Source organism: Ischnura elegans, chromosome 7 (genome assembly GCF_921293095.1).
Source record: "Ischnura elegans chromosome 7, ioIscEleg1.1, whole genome shotgun sequence".
Classification (NCBI taxonomy): domain Eukaryota; kingdom Metazoa; phylum Arthropoda; class Insecta; order Odonata; family Coenagrionidae; genus Ischnura; species Ischnura elegans.
The window spans coordinates 67,601,781-67,621,521 of NC_060252.1; the positions used below are offsets into that span (position 1 = coordinate 67,601,781).

At 37.1% G+C, this 19,741-nt stretch overlaps 2 protein-coding genes across 2 annotated transcripts in view; one reads left to right on the forward strand and one right to left on the reverse strand.

The window, feature by feature from the left end:
• On the forward strand, positions 1 to 16,068 carry LOC124162884 (methionine adenosyltransferase 2 subunit beta-like). Its single transcript, XM_046539577.1, has 5 exons — positions 1 to 272; positions 551 to 738; positions 850 to 1,002; positions 1,783 to 1,976; positions 13,309 to 16,068. The coding sequence occupies exons 1-5, from the start codon at positions 157 to 159 to the stop codon at positions 13,582 to 13,584; spliced, it is 927 nt and encodes a 308-aa protein (XP_046395533.1). The 5' UTR covers positions 1 to 156; the 3' UTR covers positions 13,585 to 16,068.
• LOC124162883 (translation factor GUF1 homolog, mitochondrial) overlaps positions 16,056 to 19,741 on the reverse strand; it is a 16,149-nt gene continuing 12,463 nt past the window's right edge. The window contains exons 9-11 of the mRNA XM_046539576.1: positions 18,961 to 19,089; positions 17,137 to 17,220; positions 16,056 to 16,228 (exon numbers count right to left, since the gene is read on the reverse strand). Coding sequence (XP_046395532.1) covers positions 16,103 to 16,228; positions 17,137 to 17,220; positions 18,961 to 19,089 — 339 coding nt within the window. The 3' untranslated portion in view covers positions 16,056 to 16,102. The remainder of the gene's footprint in view (positions 16,229 to 17,136; positions 17,221 to 18,960; positions 19,090 to 19,741) is intronic.

Below are 19,741 nucleotides of genomic sequence, written 5' to 3' on the forward strand. Positions count from 1 at the left end.
TCTACTTTTTGTCGTTTTCGTGAATTATCTTCAAAACACGAATTCGTGGGTTGATATCGCTGCAGTAAAATCAGATTATTTATCAACGGCGGCAATATATTTTGTGATTAGCTCCTTACCAAGCAATAGCCGCCCTGTTTGAGCAAATGTCATACCATGGGTAACTCTGACAAGCGCTTATTTTTGACGGGAGCCTCCGGGCTTCTTGGGCGGATGGTATTCAAAAAGTTCTGTGAAAATGGCTGGGAAGTCATGGGTGTTGCATATTCGAGGTGAATATAAAGAATATATTTCCTTGGTGACATGTAGATTCTTGCTCTATCATTGAAAGGCGTGGTTATTCCATTCTAACCCTTCCCATGTCAAAGCATGAATGGCATGTCCGTCATAAATTCACCTCACTAATCTCAGGTGTAAATAGTAGAACTGAATACATCGTGAGATGGAGAGGCTAGTTCTCTCTTCATTGACGTAATCCAATTGTTGAATGTGAATAAATTAAGTTTAACCTAGTAGAGGCGATACGATTCCGTGTGTTCTATGATTTTAGGGCAACACCACCCTTGGTGAAACTGGACATTAATGATGCTGCAGAAGTGCAGAAAGCATTAGCCTCCTTCAGTCCAACTTTTGTCATTCATTGTGCAGCATTGAGATTTCCTGACCAAGTAGAATCTCATCCTGAAGATGCTATTCGTATGAACGTGAAGACGACTGAACAACTGGCTAGCATCTCAGGTAACCTTTATATATTATGATTGAAGTACCAGTGCATGCATGACGATATTAGCGTAAAGGAGATTTTGCTGACTTATTTTTTGTTTTGGCACGTGTTGATGTGAACTGTAGATAAGGTGGGGGTGCCTCTTCTGTACATCAGCACTGACTACGTTTTTGATGGAAAAAATCCACCTTACAAGCCGGGAGATCCCACAAATCCCACCAACCTCTATGGGAAGACGAAGTTGGATGGCGAAATCGAAACGCTGAAAATAAGTGAAGGTAATACTTTAGTTAGGTAATTAAATTTAGAGCAGTAATTAGGTATTAAGATATGTTAAGAATCCTCCACACATGGGTAAAATCTACTAGAAATATCAAATCAGTTCAAATTTCCCTATCATCCCCTATAGAATCCAAATAATGAATCTGCAATTTCTTTTAAACTTCAATGAGAGAGTGGTTTAATCCCTTTAGGTCTCCAATGGGTATGCAATGAATGTACCTATGATTTTTTCGATTGAACTTGAAGAGTAAATGTGATAAGAAATTGGTAAAAAATTAGATCCCATTGCAGTGTGTAGCTATTTGTAGCATAATTATGGCTTTAAAATGGAACTAACCCCCAAAATTTCCTTATGACCCTTTTAATGAAGTGATGTTTCTCATGAGGACATTGAAAAGGGAATTTTGAATATGGAAGAAATGGGCTATAAAGAAATGGAACTTCTGTTCTCCTAAAAAGGTTAACTCAACACTTTAAAGGTCCCAGTATAAATCTACAATTCTCAGTATTTTAAAAATCTATTGCTTGTCATGCCTTGTACCAATGACCTTTGGGATCCACCTTCGACAACAAACTGGATTGTAATGAAGAGAACCATTTCCTAAAAAGTTTCCTCCTAGTAAAGAAAATCAATTTCTTTTAAGTTTTCTCCATGGAATTTTTTTGTGCATATTTTAGGCATTTTTTATGGATAAATGCAGTTTAAAAATGATCATTTGCTAAATGAACTGATATATCATTAAATCTGAGCATTGCATTTTTTTATTTATTATTAGAGAACCTTGTGTTGAGGATACCGGTCTTGTATGGCTCTGTGGAAAAACTCAGTGAAAGTGCTGTTACTGTTCTCCTCGAGTCTCTTCTCAATACCTCCAAGCAATGCAACATGTCTAACTATGAGAGGCGCTACCCTTCAAGCACTGAAGATATTGCTGAAATATGCCTTGCTCTTGCAGAAAAAAAGCTTGCGGTAAGTTAGAATTGGGTAGTTTCCTTCATCAAAGAAAACGAAAGGCATTGATTGCGATTTATTACCCACCATTAGTGTATTCATAAAATACAAATTATTTGGTTTTATAAATCCCAGTTTTGACAAATGCTAATGGTTAATTTTAACCTCATTTGAAAAAGGCCAGGGTGGAGCCTATGCGATGCCACTCCTTGTGACGTCACAGGGACCTTTTTTCTAAACGAGAAGATAGGAGTTTTACATTGTCTGAGATCACCAATGCATGCATGAGGCACAGAGCTCAGGGAAACATCTCTTAATAATCACCTATTAAAACTGCCTAATGTCGGAAAGTTTCCTTCGTTTGATAGGGCACTAATAATCCTTATTTAAACCAAGCGCTACTTGCTAACTGGGTACTCTGCTAGCAGCTTGCATCTTAGCGGTGCTCATAGCCTCACACCAAGGTCACCGTACATGGCAGCAGCGGGAACCAGAATGATGTCACACGGGCTTTTCACAGCATTCATACTTATCCGTTTGAAAATTTTTACTTATCATTCAATCGCAAAAAATAGATATCGTCATTTAAAAATCTAAAAGTGTGAAATACTTTCTCCGAGAGTAATAATCTTTCGATTCAGGCAATTAAAAGGAAATGGGAAACCAACCTATTATAATTTTTTCTCATAAATGTCTAATTTCCTTTTTTTGTTCAAAATCAACTTTTTTGTTTGAATGATGGAAATTTTGTTCTTGATACTCTTTATTTAGCTTTTCCAGTATTTAAAAGCATTTTGCACTATATCATCCTCTAATATGTGATGTATGTTCATTTTCCATGATAGACTATGGTCGCTAATATTCCTTAGAGAATGATATTTTCAATTCTTAATTAAAAAAAAAAAAACATTTAGGTGTTTGTTCTGTCAATACTGAGGCTCCGACTGGAGCTAAGGTCCAAGGAGGCCGGAAGCAATTGGAAACCTCCAGAGGATGGTGAAATTTTTGCGGCAGAACCAAATTCTGTTAGCTAAACCTTCTTGCTTCTCCTCTAGAAATTGATAGAAAAAGTATTTGAGTTGCAACCGACTGAAATATTTCTGGCATCATATGAGTGGGGATACCGTGTTGTGTTTGATTTGACTGGATCAGGAAGTGGTAGCAAATACTCACTAGCACACAACTGTCCACTAACATTAGCTGATAGGTCTCAGTGGGCTTAATTTTATATTATGATTGAATTTAAGTATTTTACTGATAAAGGTAGGTGTCCATGAAGTACTTAAAAACCATTCTGGGAGCCTCCCCTTCCATCAAGCACTTCCTTCTTCAGTCCACAATAAGGCCTACTCCTTTTCATTCAATCTAAAAATCCTATTCTCTTCCTTTCTCTCCCTCCTTTACCTAACATTCTACCCTCTGTACTCCCTCCATCCATACCTCTGTCTCCTCCATATCTCATTCAAAAGTTGCCTATCCTAACCCACCATGTCCAGCACTTTGTTGTTCCTCCTCCTCCTCACCGTCCACTTCACCTTCTCCATTCTTCATTATTCTCCACATCTTGAATGCCTCCAGATTGAGATTGGAAAGAAAGGTATCCTAGTTTTCTGTTTTTTGATCCATCACACTTTTCTTGAGCTATTCTCTGTGAAAAATTGACAGCCTCAATCATTTTGGAGATAAGTTATAATAATAATAATGTTTATTGGCCCCGTTGGTCTGCATCACAAACATAAGGCAAGTCAAACAATAAATAGCAATACATACTTCATGTGTAAAATATGAAACATTCATTTATAAAACTACAGTACAACAAAAGAGATAAAATGGGTCATGTACAAAGTTGATGACATCACAAGATTATGACGAATGTTGCAATGCTTCTCAGCTACTCTTTGGCCTTAAGCGTGAACCTCATATGGTTCATTGTAGATTATGTACTCTCTCTCCTTAGGGATTCCCGTGGACAGATTTTAAGAGTTTTGTGTTGGGGGGGTGGAAGCAGCAATCCTGGGGGTTTAGTGGCTATGGAATATCCCCGAGATAAATGCAAGGGGAGGGGAAAATTTTCTTGTTTGAATTAGCCTCTGAAAACAGCATTTTAAGTGCTGTCACAGAATAAACAACACAAAGATGTTTTTAACTTATTTAAACTTTTGATGTCTTTGTTTTCATTGTGCACTGGATGTACAGGTTTTGTTCTTTTTTCAGACAAGCTACCATATAGGTTGGGGGGGCCAGGCTCCCTACTCCCCAAAACTTAGGGATTCCTTTTCTCATTCGAAAGTTCATCCAAAAAAATGGATGAGCCAAAACTATAAATGACAAGTGAAAGTGGCAACTTATCAAACAAATGAAAAGTGGGAAGAAAATTTCATGTGTTTTTTTAATTATGCAAAAGTGGCTAAAACAGGAGATTTCGTTACTTACACCATCACCTTCATATACCTAATTCTTACAATGAATTGCGGCTTTGGGTCTGAGCAAACAACCATGTTACATAAGCTGGATTTCTACATGTGCCGGACATAAGATCAAGCAGCACAGCAAGAATCACTCTCCCTGACTGCAATTTGATAAGTAGGTTATGTTGCATAATAAATTTAATGTCAATATTTTATAGTCAGAAAGGTTCTTGAATTTAAAATGCTGGTAAAGTGTAATGTAGGGTCAATGCTAACTTTCCATTTCTCTGACCTTTCCCTGGCGTCCAGTCAAAATTTTTAAGTTTCCCTGAGACTATACCAATGGAAAAGCAGGTGTAAAAAAATTTATGGAAAAATGTTGCAAGCTATCATCATCATTGTCATATAGCTATCCTAAGATTGATTTGATGCAACTCTCCATACCTCTTCTTTTTCTGCTAGTGACGTATTTCTTCTCTTTTTAATCCATTATAACTTGTCCTGTGTAAGTCATTTGGGGCCGTCCCTTGCCCTTTTTCCCTTCCAACTGTCCAACGATGGTTTTTCTGTGGACATCATGCCTCATAATGTGGCCAACTAAGTTGTCCTGTCTTCTCCTTAAGGTTTTTAGGAGACTTTTATTTGCAAGCTATACTGTGAAATAAAGCCAAAAAGCAGTAGAAGTAAAATTCAAGTGAGAGCCATGCTGGCATTGCCCCTTGCCTCCCAGTCAGGGTGGCAAAAAACACCGACTTTGTTGCGTGAATGCCTCTTCGCTGCTATGCTCCATGCATCCGAACATGAATTTTACCTTTTTAATGAAGAACCTTCACCTGGAGTTTTTCCATGCAATTTCTACGACTTCCAGTGGTGATTTCTTATTTCCCTTACCTGTATGAATCCTGTAATGGCAGCCTCCAATTTAATGAATTTTTTTGCTTTTCTTGCCATTCAATTTTGTCTGTATTTCCTAACGTGCATTTTTTTAATTACCCTATGTCTTTCATACGTCTAATTTATTTTGATAAATATTTTTTTTGTACCTCAATAGTATGTACTCTAATTTCACCTTGTAGTATGTGACTGGCCAATTCCTATTTCCCATGATATCTTGTCAACTTCATCTCTGACTACCATGGTGTTGTAGTGCATATTTCTGGTGATGCCATTGGTGTTTTCTTTTTATCGGTTACATATCATTGATTCGTTTCATGTAGAGGTGTCATCATAATGAATCTAGAAGGAATTTCACACTATTTTGAGGTAATAATAATGACCACTTGAGTCATGATGCATGCCAAAACAATCTCTTACCGGTAATCCTTGGCATGAGAAAAATACCCTAGGTATGTGCGTAATAACCTGGCATCCTTAGTAGAGACCATCCCTATCTACGAAGGGTCCCAGGTTACAACCCAGGGTCACCTTAGCGAGGTCTGACAGCCTTGCGAAGGTGTCCATTCGGGGGTGTGCTTGAACTGCCACAGGAGGGTATTCCGGTTAAGTGTTTCTTTTTTTTTTTTTGACGAGTAGTGTCAAATTTTATGGCCATTTGAGAATCCTGTTTGATTCACCTATACCCTGGGATTCAATCGCTTTTTCGCCAGTCACTATGACTGGTGCTGCTGTCAGCATGTTAAGCTGAATCTGTATTTTTCTTCTTATTTGCCTTGCGTGAGGTCAACTCATCTGTTTTTCTTTTCATAAATTCAAGTTTGTTTCTTGCCATTTTCTTCGCCATTGCATTGATCCATGTATGCATAATACATTTCTAACATGGTGAACGTTAACCTGCTTAGTGCCAGTCGAACTTTGTTGGTACTAGCAAAAAGTGCCTACGAAAATTTGAGAATTTTGTACCACATTGTGAAAAAACACAGTACATTTACTGTGTTAGATATCAATTTAATGTTTTTTTTATTTAATGTTATTTCATTTTATGTTATTATATAAGAATTATTTTTTGTTATAACATTTTAACACATTTGATGAAGGAGAAAACAAAAGTGATCAACTTGTAATGATTTTGAATCCAGTCTACACTCAAGCCGATATATTGGCTCGTGGCACTTTTTGCCCTTGGAGCTTTTGCTGATATATCAGCCTGTGGCATTAAGAGGAATAATATGTATGACTTTCAACTTATCTTCTTCTGAGAAGTGATGTGTTGGAGAATGCTATATGCTGTGATAAATCCTCATTCTGTGGCCATGTCTCATTAATTCCATCATATCTTATCTCATTATAATCTTATGACTAATTCACCTACACTCTTGGATAACTGCCTTAACAATGGCTCATGATTTGAAAGTCTGATTATTTTTTTTGCAAACACTTGAATTCTCAAGTTCATGCACACACTCCATGAGCTGTGAAGAATTTATGAACTTTAGTAGTAATTAAGATACCTGTCTGTCTTTAGGGGTGAGAATGGGTACAGTGGTGACAAAAATAACACACAGCTCATTGACATCTTCCAAAATTTTGCACTCATAATGCTCTCATACAACTGGTAATTTTCGATGCTATATGCCCCTTGTACCGGGGAAATAATTATATCCATCGCATTATGAGTATGCACCTAAGATCCTGCTTCGCATTCTTCCCCATATTCTTCGAAGTATGTTTTGCTCACGACTCACCTAGAATGGAGTTTACTCTTGTCGGGCCATCTGTGATCACAGCCAACATAGTGGGCATTGAGACTGCCTTATAGCACAATCGTTCCGGTGGCGTATTGGGTAAAGTATCATGCAATAATTTTGAGGTTCCACGGATCAAGTCTCAGTCACGGATGATGTGATGCTGCACATATTGCGGAAATTTTTTCTTATCCTAAAACTTTGCAAAAGCTATCATGAGGTCCAGAGGATTTTGCATGGCTACTGAATTCTTATGCGCTTATTTATTTGTTGAAATTCAACTCCTATCTTGCACAGGCAATAGGGCAATTGACTTTGTAGTGAATTTTGACTACCTTTTCCACGTCGTCCAGCCCCGCGTCAAGGCTCCTAACATTATTATAAGGATATAATTATTTCCCTGGTATAATAATAATAATAATAATAATAATACGTCTTTATTGGGCGAGATTGGGACTAGAAAGTCCCATCTTCCATCTAACCCCTCGTCAAACAGTAAATATATGCAGTTAAATACATTGTCTAGTTGCTCATGAAATTAAATGCAGAGAAATTACATAAAAATAAGTAGAAGTTCCATTTTCAATCAACAATTAGCATTATAATTTAACAAAGTTACTATTGACCAAGTGTAAAAAGATGTTAGTGAACGTGGGAAAAACCTAAGGATATTGACTGTCGTCCTTATTGGAAAAAACCCACTGCAGGAAAACGCCCACACAAGAAGGGGGGCGTGAAAAACCTGCGAAAACCTACTGAGAAAGCTAATGTAAACCTGAGTATACAAATACAATGAATTACATGGAAAATTTCACCCAGTACCTGTAAAGAAAAGGAAAATTAGATGAAGCCGGATGAGATAAATGATGAATCTTTCGTACTGTTCCCGTGATGTTACATGTCTTGCTGTTGTTCTCGAAGAAGTTTTACGTGTAGTGCCTTTTTGAAGGAGGCGAGTGATGATGATTTACGTAGTGGTAGGTTAATGTTGTTCCATTCGCGGCATGCAGTAACAATGAATGATTTATTGAATCTGACTGTCCGGTGGTGGGGTATAACGAGTTTTTCATTTCCCCTCGTATTTGAGTCATGTATTCTACTAAGTTTTTGAAATTCGTCTCTGAGGTACGCTGGTGTATTTGTCTGTAAGATTTGATAAAGAAGACATAGGATATGCATCCGGCGTCGAGAACTAGGCTTTAACCATTTGAGATCGTTAATATGATTGGTGGTATGATCTGATATTTGTAAATTAAATATGAACCTAATGCAGGCGTTGAAGGAGCGGTGAAGTTTATTCGACAGCATCTGAGATATGTCTTGAAAGGCAACATCGGCATAATCAAAATGGGGAAGTATTAATGTTGAAATTAATTGCTTCTTTAAGGAGAGAGGAATAATGTTTCTGAAACGTATTAATGGAAATAATGACTTATTCACTGCTTTACATATCTTAGTTATATGAGATGACCAAGACAGACTTTCATCAATGATCAATCCTAGATTAATAACTTCGTCGCAGTACTTTATGGGAGAATCGGAGATGTGTAGTTGCGGTAATTGATCTCTGTCGATTGACTTGAGTATTTTAGGATATCCAATTATAATAGCTTGGGACTTACTAGGGTTTATGCTTAGGAAGTTGGATTTGCTCCAATTGTTGATATTTTCTAGGTCATTATTTAGATTACATATTCCATTGAACAGGCTTTTAACATTTGAATTTAGGTACACTTGGAGATCGTCAGCATAAAGATGATATTTAGAATGATTTATCACTGAAGGGCAATCATTAATGTACAGAGAGAATAGCAGAGGTCCTAGAATAGAGCCTTGGGGCGCACCTCTTGTGGTTTCGATCCACCTTGAGCAGAAATCATTTGTAATCACTCGCTGATGCCGGCCTGTTAAGTATGATGTTATCCAATGGACTACGGTAGGAGAAAAACCCATGCCTCTCATTTTTGCTGCTAGGATATCTTTGTCTAAGGAATCAAAAGCTTTCGAAAAATCAAGCAAAACGAGTACTGAAACTTCTTTTTGATCCATGGAGCGTCTCAAGTCATCGGTGATTTTAGTTAAAGCGGTAGATGTGCTGTGACCGTGTCTGAAGCCAGACTGAAATTTATCGAGAATACTGTTGCACTTTAAGAAATGTGTTATCTGCTCATATACAAGTTTTTCTAGAACTTTGGAAAGGATGGGAAGAAAGGATATTGGACGGAATTCTTTTTCCCCTTCGGAATTTTTCTTTTTTGGAATAGGTCTGATTAATGCTCGCTTCCATTGACTTGGGAAGTGATTTTGAAATAGAGAGGAGTTAAAAATGTTGGTGATGTATGGGATAATGACAGGAAATAGCTTTTTTATGAAATCTAGTGGTATACCATCGGAACCTTGTGCTTTAGACTTAATTTTCTTGAAACACGATTCAACTTGTATTTGGGTAATAGGGGTAAATTCAAATTTTTGGTCACTGTTTAGTATGCATGTGTCTTTTGAGGCGTACAGTTTTAGAGTTTTATCTTTGATCTCGGCTTGAATAAGGTTGGGGGGCTGGGAAAACTTATCATTTAAGGAGTTCAGACACAAGTCAGGAGGGAGATTGAAGACTTTATTTTTACCTATGCCAAGTGATTTTAGTTTGTTCCATAATTTACCTGGAGAGTGGTTAGATTTAGTAACTGAGTGAAAGAATTTGATCTTCGCATTTCTTATGAGCTGTTTCGTCCTGTTTCTCAAGTTTTTGTATCTTTGAAATGCATTGAGAGTCCTAGTTTTCTTAAAAAAGCGGAAGGCTGAATCTCGTTTTGCCATTGATTGTTTTATTTCTGAATTTAACCAGGGCGCGCGTGGCTTGGAAACTCGGATCACCTTTACAGGGGCAAATTTTTCAAGCAGATAAGTCATCAGTGAGTTTAGTCTCTCAACTTTATCGTCAACTGAATTGGTGAATTCAATATTGGCCCATGGTAGTAAAAATGCTGCATTAAGTAATTCATCGTCGTTTATTTCCTTGATGTTTCGTTGACTTATAAGCTTTTGCTCAAACTTTTTGGCTTTAACTGAGTAAGCAAGGTACAGTAGGTCGTGAGAAGAGATACCAGGAACTGGAAGCTGCCCGTGCGCAATAACCTTTTCTTTTTTTGCCGTTGCCATAAGATCAATCCATGTTGACGAAGTTTTCGTAGTATTAGTTGGGCCTAACGGTAGGATTTTGAGATTGTTTTCGGAGAACATTCGCTTAAAAAAGACTGTGTCGTGCGCTTCTGTATTAAAGTTTGCATTAAAATCTCCAACTATTATTATATGTTCATATTCCGTGGCATATTCAGAGATTACCGAATCCAAGTCGCCTAAATGACCCAGTTTAGGTGGCCTGTAGATAATGCCGATAAGAATCTTAGTGACATTTATTTTAATCTCAACAAAAAGATATTCCGGCCGCCTGTCATAGTTGGACTCACTCGTGGAAAGTACTTTACATTTTAAGTCGTTACGTACGTACACTCCTACACCACCGCCGCCTTTTCCAACGCGATCATTGCGATAAAGAGTATAATCCGGCAGTTCAACGGCTTTAGAAGGCATGGAGGGCTTCAACCATGTTTCAGCCATGGATATAACGTGTAAATTGTTGTCAGAGAGAAGTGAACGTAGCTCATCAAAATGCGCAGGCAAACTTTGTGTATTTAAGTGTATCATTTTGAATGAACGAGGAAAGCATTTCATTTTGTTTTCTAAGAGCTGCCCCGTGGAATATGTATGAAAAGTGTTAGATGATAATTGGCAACCATTAGAATGCTTTTGGATTATGCGTGAAGGGATGAATTCAGGTGCATTGGGATTTAGGTTGGTTGTTTGTGCGTCCGCGAGGGTTGGGACAAGTGCAGGTAAAAGTGCTTGGGCAAGAGGGATTTCAGGTGAGTCATGTGGTAGGGGGGAGTTCCGCCGAGTACATGAGCTGTGGAATGTTACCGCAGGGGTTGGAGTGAGGGAAGGGACAAAAGGTTCAGCTAGAGGGTTTAATGTTGAGACGCTTGGGAGTGGAATATTTTGGGAACGGGGCGCTGCATGAGGTGTATTGTGGAATCGAGGGTGCATTGTGGGTATTGTAGTTGTTGAGGGAATGCTTATTATCGCAGCAGAGGCTGGAAACGAAATCTGACCGAGTACGGGAGTATAAGGGGCATATGTACAGCTTTTAGAATTCCCGGTTGTATGAGAGCATCACGAGGGCAAAATTTTGGAAGACAAGCAGTTCCTGAACTGGCCACTGTCAGACGCCTATGAGCTGTGCATTAATTTTTTCCGACACTGGGTCATTGGTTCATCATCATCATCACTGGTCAACAATCCTAAGATTGGTTTAATTGAGATCTTCATTCAATTCTCCTATCTGCTAATCCTTTCCCTTCTATATATTTCTTCTCTTTCACATCCTTCTTTAATAGTTGTTTACTTCCTTACATGAAAACTTTCTTCCCTACAGTTCCTTACGTTAAAAAGTATCAAAACAGACCCTCAAAATTTGCAAAAATCCTCTGAATTATTTAAATTATCACTGTGGCAGATTAAGGGAGGGTGGACGGCTCCCCATAACTTCTAAACAATTGAAATGGAAGGTAGTTGCACTTTTCCATAATAATTTAATGCACAATTGTAATAGGGTATAACTGAAAATTTCAGTGGCAGTGAAAAAGGGAAGTAACTACAAATGGATCCTCTACCTCCGAGGTTTTATGGCCTTCCTAAGATTCACATGAAGTAAAAGAAAATATCTCAGTTTTTGATCCCCAAGAAGGTCCGAATACACAGGTGAACCATGACTTATAAACAAAATTACAAAAAGTTCATGGCATTGAGTCAATGGAGACATGAAACGCCCGTTCGCCCAGTAGTCTCCTGCATAGGCTCACCATTTTATGAATTAGCCTCCAAATCGAATATGTATTATTTTTGGGCAATTATCTGGTTTTTCAAAAAAGATACAATTCAGAACTTCATCATTTTGTCAGGGAAACTTCAACAGTTAACGTTGCGTCCCAACTCCAAGCTAGTTTCATTTGATGTAAAAGTAACACATTCAAGGAAATAAGACGACTTGTTTGTCAGGAGGATGTGTAAACCACATTCACATAATGTCTACAAAGTAGCCAAAATACCATGGGAAACAGCTGGTTGGCTTAATTATTGGAGGGTTCAAACTATCCTAATGTGCACACATTCAAAACAAAGTTAAGGAAGTTAAGTAAATGAATCTCGAGAATATTTATGAGAGTACTTTTTTCAATGAAACCACTGACTACATTTACAAAATATGACAACATCTAACACAGCTGCTGTAAAGTCAATATTAATGCAGATAGCAGAGGCATCAACCAAACTTAGTTCTCTTGTAGTAGAAGACCTAAACAGAAAAATAATTGAAAATATCTCAGTTTTTGATCCCCAAGAAGGTCCGAATACACAGGTGAACCATGACTTAAACACAAAATTACAAAAAGTTCATGGCATTGAGTCAATGGAGACGTAGAAGTTGATGTTGAAGTTTGGAAAATTACAGCAGTTAGTACAAAAACTAAATTCCCAGGGTTAGGTGGATATGATTAAGGCAATGCAGGAACTCAAATTGTCTGAGCCATCCTTTGCATCTAAGCAATTTGGACCCCCTTTCATATGTGGACTCAGAAAGATTTCTTTCCTGCTACAACATTGTGTTAACAAATAGGAGAACAAATCTAAAAGAAGACAATTTGGTTATAATAACATTTTTTTTTCATTTTAAAATAAAGATACATATTTAAAAGTAATTTTTCTTTTTATGTAAGCTGAATGTATGAATATGCGAAGAATAATATATATAAAAAAAAGGTGAATTAAGTCAATACTCCATGTAAATTATTGATGAAAATATCCCTGGTCAATAGCATCCAAAATTTAGGGATAGGTGGGCCACTGAAAGCATGACACTCAATCAACATCAATTATTTTGTCGTTAAAATAACACCAATTTTGTACAAAAATATCTCCACTTTTGGCTTTATAGTAACCCAACCTTTTGCATGTCCTTACTCATGAATGAAAAAGTGTTTGTCACGCACTCTCCTCTCCTTAAAATCCCCTTCCCAAAAACAAATGGTCAAAGAAGGGAAGGGTCCTCGTATTACAATTTAGCCTCAAAAATATCACTTTCTTAACCGTTTTCAGTCACAGAAATTTATTGTAACGTAGCAATGTGGTGAAGAATTGCGCACTGATGCAGTTTTTTTTACGATATTTTCTTTTGTAATTTCCCAGGGATCACCCATCAGTGGCATTTTCCAGTGGAGTGGTAAAGAAGCCTTAACCAAGTACGAGATGGTGCTTAAAATGGCCAAAGTGTTTGGCCTGCCTCACGAGCATGTGAAACCTGTTGACGGCCCAGGATCTGGCGGTGCTCCCAGACCGTATGACACTCAGCTGGACTCCACCTCTTTGGTCGAGGCGTTGGGAACATCTCCAAAGCATACTCCATTCGAAGAAGGCATTAAAGCCAGCCTTTCTGCCTTTCAGTCAATCAGGGGGAAAATTTAAAGAATTCATTTTGGCAGAATGATGAGAGATAAGTACCTCGCCCTGATTAGAATATTTTGTATGCAGTGTACAGCCCTTGATTGCCTCAATGATGTTTTCAGCACATACACATGAGGAGTACATTATCGGCATTATTGATTGTACGGCATAGTGTTAAAGGAATTTTGCTTAGTGTGCTTTTTCACTTGTCATAAGGATTGGTCAGAGATGGGTATAAAGTCAATACGGGCACTCATTAGAAGTACAATTGGGCACTTATTTTTGTATCAAGCATGGTATATGTATAGGTACGATGAGTGCCTTCTTAGAAAATAATTTGCTGAAGTCTATTCTCAAGCTATAAATCCAGGGGTAAACACCTAAAGACTGTAAAACAAGAGTCATTTCTGTGTACATGGGTGAATATATTTATGATAGCATTTTATTGTTTTCTTTTACCTTACTGAGATAATCATGTAAATTTATTTTGTATCTTTATTTTCATTTTTGCATCATTTTTTTATGCAAGCCTAATGGGATCATCATGTGAATTTAATTTTGTATCTTTTTTCTTTTATGCTTTATTTTTTATGCAAGTCTTTTAGATGATAGTTATTTGTAGCATGCGCTGTTAATAGGAATGCCTGATGAAAAATACAACTAGGCGATCACAAAGGCTAGGTAAGTTGCTTCTATGTATTTGCAAACATAAAATGTAAATCTCAGCTATTTTATCCATGGTATAGTCCTGGTCAATAAAAAGCAATATTCATAGCAATTCCCTTTCAAATGTTAAAAAAGCCAGTCTCCCTTGGCAGTTTCACAACCCGAAGTCAAGAGAAGATGGATACTTCAGATGGAATGTGATCAATGATGATGTTTTTTAAGTTTGACCTATCCTTGTTCTTCCTTGAGTTTTCAAACAATGTTCTGTAGGTTAAGTGATGATACTCATGTGTGTCATCACTCTTTGACCTTGGGTGACATTTCATTGTGGGTTCAACTATAACAGAGGCATAACACACAACCCTACTTGCTTGTTGCTGCTGAGGGTTAGACAGCAAGAAAGCCTTGGGCATAGGTCGAAGAAACATGTATATCAATACTCAGTTCTTTTGGACTTTGAGTGAACATTTTTCTTCTGTAATTTATCCACTTTTTCATAATCGTTTCTTTTAGATGAACAAAAACCCTATTTTTATTACATAATTTAAAGCTCTTATGAATGAATTTAATTTGTTTAAATTCCATTAAATGTGTGCAGTGCCAGTGAGTGTTGCATTTTTATTGACCAGGACTGTACTATATACAAGTATAAAGCTGAAGATCACATGTCATTGTCCATAAGTTGAATTTTAAAGGTTCATGTAGTAAACTATGTATGATCTTTTGTTCGTAAGACGTGTATATAAAGGTCAGTTTAATGCTTTCTACAAATACCTCAGAGCTTATTATCTCTCAAAGTGTAGCTATGTTTTTCTTTGCTCAAATCCTGATTGTGCTCTTGTATTACCTCATTTAGTGGATTTGGGAGAAAAAAATTAGCGAAAGAGATTTCATGTATGTAAAAATTCAACAAGAGCCCAGGACATACTTTTGTCTATGATAATGTGTACAAAGAAAGGTATTTTGTATAAATTTATAGCAACGAAGAGCCAATATTCTGTGAAAGGGATGATAATTATTTCGTTCAATGTAGTGAGAGGTGAATCATGTAGTTTGTATTGGTTTACTAATGATTGTCAGGATCTCTAAAAATTTCATGATAGTTATTGCTAGCATGATCCATGTGATCCATCAGTACACAGTGCTAAGTTCAAAAAAATGAAATCCATTCTGTCAGCTACTATCAAATTCATGAAGAATGTATATGCAGTGGATTGAAGTAGTTGTTACGATGCTTTATCTCTTACAAGTATAATTTCAAGTCCCTTTATCTTTTTTTCTGGTACACATAGAAGTACTCAATAATCAATACTGATAGGGTGTTAACCCACATATGTCATGAATGGATCCATATCTCTAAATTCTCTGATGATGCTTTTTATTACTGGATTGTTAACTCAGACGACTGGTTTTGGGACAATAAAGGTTCCTATTTACTGATAAATATAAAATATTTTTGCTATTACCAGAGGTAATGCTGTCATTTTGTAGTGTTATTGTTTTCCACGTGGCTCATATGGTAAACTTAGTGTGTCTGTGCATTGATAAGATAGAATACTAGTTATCCCAGTGTAGACAATTGAGATAATGCTATACTCACTGTAAACTCAGGTGCTATTTTTCTCTAGTGTAATGCTATAAATATGAAAGACCTGTCTTGTGCAGGAAATGTGTTTTGATGCTCATATTTGTACTGTGCTTCAAGTGCCTTACTACATATTGCTATTTTTCCAACTATGGTTTTAAGCTCTCTTTTATAATTAGAAATTAGGTTTGCTGGGGATTATTAGACTTTGCTAATATTTTTGCATTTAAATAAAAGTCGATTTAATAAACCAATTATGTATTTACAATTAAATTAACAACTCATTTGTCACCTCTTCAGCACTGAGATGAACGTGTGCTTGGGAACCTCAATGTTACCAATCATTCTCATCTTCTTTTTTCCTTCAGCTTGCCGTTTTAAGAGCTTCATTTTCCGGGAAATATCTCCACCATACTAGAGTAGACGGGAATAGAATATTTTCAGCCAGGTAGCAAATTTTTAGCAAAGTTCAAATTAATTAAGCAGGGATGGCAATTGAAACTAGATAAAAGTAAAAAAAAAGGAAAATTTCAATAGTTTCAGGAGCGAAATGTAGAAACAATATTGGATTTACATCTGGGGAGCTAAACTAGGGGTCGAAACGAAATCAGAGTCAAAACTACTTCGGGTAGAAACTTACCGTATTTCTCCGAATATAGTCCCCCCCCAAATTTTGAGGCTTCAGTTTCAGGAAAAGTTAAAAAAATTTGTTTGAATATAGTCCCCCCCTTTACTTTTACCACAGGCATTTTTGGAAAAAAAGGGGGGAATATATTCAGACATATATGGTAACTAAAACTCTGGGACAAAACGAAACGCAGATAATGTTTCGCACCGGAGGGACCACATGCTTCACCTTCAAACCGTTTAGTTTTGACCCAAACACCGAGTACGAAGTATGGTTGAATGAAGTAGAGGTTCCGCCCACTGCCATTAGATGCATGGGGTACTCATATTTTTACCACTAACAGCAAAATGGTGAACACAAACTGGCCATTTGATTTTTAAGCTCAATGTTTTAACCTCTCTACGCATATGTCAAACGTAATTGGTCGAAACTATTCCCTCTCATCACCCTCCACTCAACTTCTGGGATCTAAACTTAACTATGAGCCGTGGGGTTTCAATTAATTTAGTTTCGTTCCCGGGAGTAAAATTCTGTCCCGGGTCAAAACTAAACTCCTTTGCGATTTTAATTTTGTTCAGGAACGAAACCAAACCTAGACCTCATATTTTACTTTCCCTTCAGATCGAAACAAAACATTTTAATTTTGCTTCAATTGCCATCCTTAGAATTAAGTAGAAATCAAGCATTTACTCACGCATTTTGCAGTCACATCTTTCCTCAGTGCTTTGATGTTTTCCCTGGCAACCACTTTAGAACCCACAGATGCTTGGACAGCAACCTGCAGAGCAAGAGAGTGATCTCTATTAATGCTTAAGTTACTTAAAACTCCACAAATTTCTGTTTATTACTAAAAAATATGCCAGGGCCAAAAAATAATAACAGCTGATTCACACATTCAATGATAGCTAGGCCTTGCTCCTGGAAAATTTAATAACAATGGAAGCCTTATGCTGTTAGGAAAACATGTAACATGAAGCTTGGCTTTTGGCATGATTCAAAACTCAATATAATTATGCAAAATAACTGTTCACTGAATATTTAGTATTAACCCTTTTCATGCGGCGGGCCAATATACCGACTCTTACGTAGTGCATTATTTACGTATTACAATGTACGTATTACGTATTACAATGTATTGTATTACGTATTACTTATTACAATGATATATTTTATTTCAGTTAACGTAAAAATATTTTGTCTGTATTAACCAATTTAACCTCAGTAATAAAAAAACAGCTTATGGATATGTGATAAAATAGCTTTTGTATTGTTTTTTTTTCCGCGTTGCTACATTTTACGAATACGAATTTTACGCATTTACCGCCAGTATCCCAGGAAGAAGGATAGCACTAAGAGGGTTAAGAAAGAGGAAACTTGATTGTCAGGTGCTCTGTCTATACCATTAAATGTCATAAAACATATGCTAGTACAGCTTAAAGATAGATATGTATGTCCAGAAATTTTGAGATAGGGCTCAAGAATTTTCAGTGAGTCAACAATTCTTGTATTAAGAGAGATACATTGGTACTACTTGAGTGAAATGTTCCTTTACGTTTAAATAAGTTATTGTTACCATTCCAGCCTCTTGACTTGATGATGATATTTTGTAGATAACAATGGCAGATGCAGTTATCGAAAAGTTGACAGAAAAGTGGGAGAAACCGAGCCATCATGCGTAAAATAATTTATCCATCACTACTTGTATAAAACACTATGAGTTAACTAACTATGAGATAAATAACAAACGACAAACTGCTATGTTAAATTACACTTTTTGTTTTGTGCTATGGTATTGAGAGGAATTTTCTGGTAATATTTGAGAAATTCGAGAAATCTCGAAGGGGCGAGACTTCTCGACTCTCGTTAAGACTCTCGGCCCAGGCGAGACTCTTGCCGCGCCGAGAGTCTCGTCCCGACAATGCCGAGAAATGAAATTCTCGTCTCGACCATCGAGAGTCTCGCACAGCCCTAGTTTTATCCCCCAAAATCCCCCCCTCGCTGCGCCACTGACTATGAGTACACCACACATTGGGGAAAATTGCTCAAAGGGGCGATCAGGTTGCAGCTTGTTGTCACTTGCCACGGGCTAATATTTTATGCATTGTGCTCGAGGCCATCAGCACCGCTTTGAGAGAGCAAGCAGGGAACCAATTACATCGTTGCAACTTGGTATGTCACAGACCCAGAACACCCGTGGCCTCATTTCTGGAAAAAACTACATTATCTGCCAAGACCTCCCATTATAATAAGAACAATGCTTTCGCGTAATATGTAATGTTCTTATTGAGCTTTTGGTGGCAACCAATCCAGGGATACACACAGAGGCATGATAGTGCATAGTGTACTATTAAGTGTGTGGCAGTCTTAGGAGAATGATTCTGACAGTTGATTTTTAAAAAATTGAATCAACTTTTATCACATCCCTAACTGTTCAGAATAAAATTTGGCATCACAAAGAACCCATGTTTTGATGCAAGTGAATACGTACTCCCAACCAATTTTTCTTCATCATACAAACCTGAAACAGCTGCCTTGGGATCAGATCCTTCAGTTTTGTGCAGAGCTGGTAGCCCACTCTGGCTGACTTGCTCACATGGCAAATGGTGCTCAATTCTTCAACAATATTTCCATTCAGGAGAATATTTACCTAAAAAGAATAGAAATGAAAAAGGTTTTCTTTTTCAATAGGAAAATTTCTACTGCCAGTACAGAAGCTTATTGCACTTGACTTTGGAAATGAGTTCATATACATAAGTATAAATAATGAAGGGGGACACAGACAAAATAATTACATAATGATTTTCCTTGTTTGATTCTGCATTGTTTTTAATATATCTCTTCCAATAACTCTTACTCTAGAAATGCATTGTCGTAGTATTTACCACAGTTGTTATAAAAAAGCATCTGGTTTACAAGGGTCCTGGAGCAAGCATCAGCTTTGGTAACCCATAAGTCCGAAAAAGGTAATTTTATAGCAACCAAATTTAAGCGCTGGTAGATACACTCTTCTTAATGGTGCATAATGCAGTTATGTATCCAGTACCTACAAAAAGCTTTTATCATTCAGGAAAAACAGAACTGAGGCATTCTATTGTTTTTACTTGAGAGCATCCGTATATCCTCAGCATAACTCAATGTAATTATCCATAGAGTCAGTCAATGTACATATTTAATCTGTACCTACTGATATTTTTACTGATTGATGTCACTGATTTCAACAGGCAATTTTCCTTGAATAATGGTAACAGGGTGGGCACATGTCAGGGATTTTCATGCTTTTTCGGGAAAAAATTTCAAAA